The 6,000-nt window shown below is 40.4% G+C and overlaps 1 protein-coding gene across 1 annotated transcript; it reads right to left on the bottom strand.

The window, feature by feature from the left end:
- Positions 1–598: 598 nt before the first annotated feature.
- Positions 599–4,434, bottom strand: LOC146136302 (uncharacterized). Its single transcript, XM_083396197.1, has 2 exons — positions 2,926–4,434; positions 599–1,180 (listed from the first exon to the last, which is right to left on the bottom strand). The coding sequence occupies exons 1-2, from the start codon at positions 4,432–4,434 to the stop codon at positions 665–667; spliced, it is 2,025 nt and encodes a 674-aa protein (XP_083252323.1). The 3' UTR covers positions 599–664.
- Between the last annotated feature and the right edge of the window lie 1,566 nt (positions 4,435–6,000).

Here is a 6,000-nt window from a genome sequence, read left to right as displayed (position 1 = left end):
CAACTTTCAAATGGTGATCTATAAATTCAGGCCAAGAGGCCACATCATTGAGCAAATTGTTGACTAGTGCAACTGCTTCGTCGTTATTTTCACCTTCGTCTCCATAACTGCATGGCAATGCATGATTGATTTCATTGGTATTACTTTTGATAAACCCTGTTTCTTGCGTTTCTGTTTAAGCGACCAATACTTTACGTAAAAATGCAAATTTAAATACTAGTCACTTTCGTTGTATTGCTTGCGATTTCCCGAGTGTGTAAAATATCTTGCTTAGAATAGGGCTACCATATTTTTAGCACCCATAAAGAGTACATAATTTTGCCTGCAAGTAAAAAAAAGTAGAATGGTTACGTTTAAGAAAATCGTGCCATATCCACAAGTAATGCATTCAGCTTCGAAATTAATATACGTCCTTTTCTAAAACAAGGATACTTTTGTCGTAGCCCATTGTGGTGACCTAGGGATTGCTAGGTTTTTATGAACTGAATTTAAACTAAACATTACCTGCAACACAACATGTCACAAATAAACACGGCGTAATACATAACATAGAATAAGGTACATGGCACAAATTTACCACATTTTTCCCCTCTAAATAATGAAAGTACACTGTACACCCAACAAAAAAACATTGTTTCATTTAAACAATTTTAAGGGTTCATTTTTAATGAGTCCAATCCCCAAACCGTGAAGGGGGTTTATGAATTCTGGATGAACGCCTCACTTGCAAACCAGTAGGCGAAGCAGGTGGAAACGCAAAAGGAGAAGGTGAAGTAGGAGGTAACTCATCTGTACCATGAGCCAAATCTTCTACCGATGATCTGTCCAATGCAGATTCTGGTGTAGTAACTGTAGATGGCCTAGTAGTATGGGGAGGCGAATTGGTAGAAATTGGGACTCCATTTTCAAGAGACTCGCCAAAGGATTCTGCATCTGGCAGTGGAGGGACTTCATGGTCTTCAGGGCAAGGAGCTAAATCCTGCACAGACACTGTCGATTCACGCCCCCCTGGAAGCCGAATATGTGCAAAACTTTGATTGGCTTCCAGCAAGTCTACCTCATCAACTAAGGGATCTCCTTTATTTCGCACAAATCGTCTCATCAAAACTTTTCCAGGCTGGAGCAGCCATGATGGTAATGATCTTCCCAGCATAGTTCTTCGTCCGAAGTTTAAGAAACGCTCATGAGGGGTTTGGTTTGTTGAGGTGCAAAGCAGAGATCTTACGGAATGAAGGGCCTCCACTAAGATTTCTTCCCATCTATCTTCTCCCAGACCCCTGTCCTTTAAAAGGAGTTTAACTGTTCGCCATATGGTTTGGTTCACTCTTTCACATTGGCTGTTACCAGTAGGATGATAGGGAGTAGTCCGACTTGGTACCACTCCTCTATCGGTCAAAAACTTTTTAAATTCACCAGAAGCAAAGGCTGTGCCCCGGTCACTGTGGACGAAAGAGGGTAGACCAAAAAGAGCAAAAAGTGAAGTTAGCGAAGCTATGACGGTTTTCGTAGTCATGTCAGAACAGGGAATTGCAAAAGGAAAACGGGAAAATTCATCCACCACAAAGAGAATGTAATGTCTTCTACCCCTGACAGGTCCTTTAAAATCAATGCTAATTCTTTCCCATGGAGAAGAAGCTTTGATTAAAGACTCATTAGACTTGCGGTGAAAACGAGGTTTTACTTCGGCACAAACTTTACATTCTGCACATGTTTGCCGAACCTCATTAATAGAGTAAGGTAAGTTGCGCGCTTTTATAAAATGAAGTAGGCGTGTTACCCCAGGGTGCCCCAATTGCCTATGGATTTGGACTAGTCCAGCATTTCCCATGAAACATAGAGAAGAAATTCTTGAAAGGGCATCCGGAGCAGTGTTTAGTTTACCAGGACGGTGGTGAACGCGATATGAAAAGGCCCCCAGTTCAGCTCGCCACAGCTGGAACTTAGCATTTTTAATTTTACCTGGGCGGACAGGATCAAACATATAAGAAAGAGCACGCTGGTCAGTCAATAATGTAAAGGTGTTACCATGCAAGAAATGACTCCATTTTCTCGTAGCCTCCATAATAGCTGTAGCCTCCTTCTCCACGATAGGGTAGTTGAGTTCGCTTTTCGTAAAGGTCCGGGAGTAAAAAGCGACAGGGCGACCACATTGGTTCAGGGTAGCGGCCAGTGCAAATTGGGAGGCATCACACTCCACAGTAAAGGGTTGATAAGGATCAATATTTTTCAGACAGGCGGAAGCCAAACTTTTTCTAAGCTCTGCAAAAGCCATAGCTTGTGGTTTAGCCAATGGGAGAGCCTTTTCCTGAATGGCTTTGACAAGGGGTCGAACCTTATCTGAAAACTGATGAACCCAACGGGCATAGTATGCAAATAGACCCACAGCGCGTCGGAGTTCAGCAAGTGTTTGAGGCATGGGCATGTCCAAGAGTGGCTTCAACCGCTCAGGATCAGGCTGGATTTTACCAGGCTTTACCAGGTATCCCAACAGTTGAATTTCCTTCTTTGCAATATGTGACTTTTCTTCGTTGAAGGTGAGGCCTTCCTTCCCGGCAGCATGTAATAGGGCTTCAAGATTTCTGTCATGTTCCTCCTGTGAGTTTCCCACCACAGTTACATTGTCCAGGTAGGCAAACGTTTTTCTTAACCTATATTTTGAAATGATAACATCTATCAGTCTTTGAAAAACAGATACTCCATTGGTCAGTCCAAAAGGCAGTCTTTTATACTGATATAGTCGACCATCGGCCTCAAAAGCGGTAAAAGGTCTATCTTCTTCATGCAGGGGAATCTGATGATAGGCAGAGCGCAAATCAAGCGTGCTAAAGAGCCTTTAGCAACAGCATTTACTTGATCATCTATCCTGGGCAGCGGATATGCATCTAGAAATGTAAAGCGATTCACAGTTTGAGAGTAATCAATGACCAATCGACGGCGGTGATTACCACTCTTTGCAACCAAAACTTGTGCACGCCAAGGACTTCTTGAAGGTTCAATAATATCCTCTTCTAGAAGTTTTGAAACTTCCTTACGGATAAAATATTGGTCATCAGCTGAATACCGACGTGATTTTACAGCAATAGGTCTGAATCCCCTTTCTAGATCTGTAAAGAGTCTAAATGGTTTCACATTGGCTGCAGCCACACTACAAGTGCTATTATTTGGGTAAGTAGGGCAAATGTTAAGAAGAGGACGAGGACCCTTAAAGTGAAAGAATGCCCCTTTATGAAGGCCGAGAAATGATTGTCCCAGAATAACTTCAGCACATAACTCATCAACCACCTCAAATGTCAGAGAATAGCGGGATTTATTTAGCCACAATGTTGTACAAGTAGTGCCAATTACCTCAGCTGAAGCCTTTCGTGAAGCCATACCTACTTTGGATCTTTGCCCAGAAACAGGTAAGTGATGTTCCTGACATACTCGACTATCCAAGTAACATCCAGTTGCTCCAGAATCCACCAAAGCGTTTAGCATCCTGGCACCAAGGGAGACTTTAATAAGTGCGGGATATAAACCTAAAGGTGGATCAGGGTGCCCATTCATCATATATATGAAAGAATTTGTGATAGATGCAAAAGTAGACTCTCCACTTTCTGTTTGTGGCAGAACTGAAGCCGATGTCTTGAAGGAACTACTAAATCCCTTCTTTCTTATTCTCGACAAACACTTTTTAGCATAGTGACCTTTGCGACCACAGGAGTTACAAGTGGCTTCTCTAGCTGGACAAGAGGAGCGGCCTCCAGGATGCATAGAACCTCCACAGTAGAAACAATCTTTCTTAGCTATTGCAAAAACAGTGGACTCAGGAGTCTCTGAGGCTGCAATGGTCACATTTGTAGTTTCCTTAATAAAGGTCACGGCCTCATTCCTTGCTCGTTCTAACACCAAGGCTTGATCGAAGGCTTCTTTACAGGTAACCTTATTTTTCTCAAGAAGTCTTTGTCGGATGTCGGGGGCTACCATGCCACTAATAAAGGAGTCGCGAACCATTTCTTGTCGATAAGTATCTGCATCGACATCCTGAAAATCACAGGATTTAGAAAGCTCATGCAAAGCATACATGAAATCAGTTAAGTTCTCATCCGGTTTCTGTTTTCTCACCATCAATAAATGACGAGCTACTGTGATGTTATTTTCTTTCAGAAAAACTTTGTTAAGAGTCTCTTTAGCAGATTGAAAGGTTTCACAGGATTCTACATAGGAGTAGAGTTTATGTGATATGCCATTGACAAGGAGGTCTAATTTTTCTTCTGATGATAAAGTAATAACACCACCTGTTTCTTGGCTGGTTCCACTCCGGTGGCTATTTTGTGTTTTCTCAATGGCTCGAATAAAACCATCAAATGAACGCCACCAATGTTTATACATTTTAATGGCCTCTGGGTCATTGGGATCAAGTTCCAGACGGTCTGGCCTCATCAGTCTCTCCATGGCGATTGGTAAAGCACAAGGTCAATGTTAACAAAGCAGTTCATAAAATTGTGGTGACCTAGGGATTGCTAGGTTTTTATGAACTGAATTTAAACTAAACATTACCTGCAACACAACATGTCACAAATAAACACGGCGTAATACATAACATAGAATAAGGTACATGGCACAAATTTACCACACCCATCAGTAAACAGAGTTTTCCTCTACGGCATTACAGATTATAGCTCATTTTGCTTTATGGTTGTCTAAATTTAAAGAATAATGAGGAAAATACAAGTATCCGCTGAGAACCACCTGTATGCTATCGACCAGTGGTTTTTAACCTTTTTTCAGCCACGCCCCCTGTTGATAATTTTCTTATGCCTTGCGCAGCCCATATACGAAAAGCAATTCGGCATTTTCAATTAAATATCACTGAGACAACTTGAAAATAGTTAAGCTTGTTGTCAGTCGAAAAAAAAAAAAAATTGAGTTTAAATGGTTGAATTGACCCTAAATTGTAAATTCAGAAGGTTTTTCGCATTGGGCACACAACATCAAATTGCACATGCACGAACTAATTAAATAAAAATGTCAAGTGCAAAGATTAAACATTGCGTTATCGTGTTTCAAAAGATGTGACGACACACAATACAACGGCAATATTGCAAATCGATTCGCGCAAAAAGTTTGACTCCCACTGATGCTAACCTGTTATCATATATAAAATATGATAAAAAATAGTTTGAACGGTGGATGATTTTTATCGTTTATCTATAAGTTAGCAAAATTGTAATTAAATAGGGCCGTTATACTACGATGATATAAAAACATGCAATGGCACTTAAAAGTTACTTTGTGCTAAAAAAGTTAACAAAAATAGACAACATAAGATTCGCGCGAAGCGCTAAAATTTTTTGCCGTGTCAATGTTGAAGTTGGCAAAAACAGAGTTTGTACAGCGCTGTAGAAGTGGTTTACAACACAAACGAAACCATTATTAGAATCATTGCAAAATAATTAAATCTTAAACTTAGAGCTCGCGCCCCCTAAGAATTGCTTGGCGTCCCTATAGGGGGCCCCAAAATAAACGCCAAATATGAACATCTTAATAAAGCAAGTATTTCGATCTTATGAAATAACCAGGAATTTTTTTGATGTTCCTTTTTTTATGTTCCTATGGTACCTTCTATATCACTGGAAATTAAATATAAATTATATTTTAATAACTCAACTACAAGGTTTTTAATAACTCAACTACAACTACCAGGAGTACAAACATATGCAGCGAATGTTTTCAAACTTTACACCAAGGTAATAAAGGAATGTAATCATTTGCTGGAAACCCATAAAACATCATCGTAAATATATTATTATGTGGCTGTTTTGATCTTAAGAGCTGTTTCGCACAAACGCGGAAAAAATGCGTTTATTTGGTTTAAATTGGCTAACTTTGATTGAGGAGACACAACACATTATACACACAAAAAATGCTCGTGCTTGATATGTTGGCTTCATTCAGCGGATTTGACAGACATGTTTTAAGTAGGGGAAAGCGGGGCAAAACGGACCCCTGGGGCAAAAC

The sequence above is a fragment of the Ascidiella aspersa genome, chromosome 8 (genome assembly GCF_963924565.1).
Source record: "Ascidiella aspersa chromosome 8, kaAscAspe10.2, whole genome shotgun sequence".
NCBI lineage: Eukaryota > Metazoa > Chordata > Ascidiacea > Phlebobranchia > Ascidiidae > Ascidiella > Ascidiella aspersa.
Note: the sequence above shows the minus strand (reverse complement) of the source record. Positions and strands in the feature narration are given on the sequence as shown.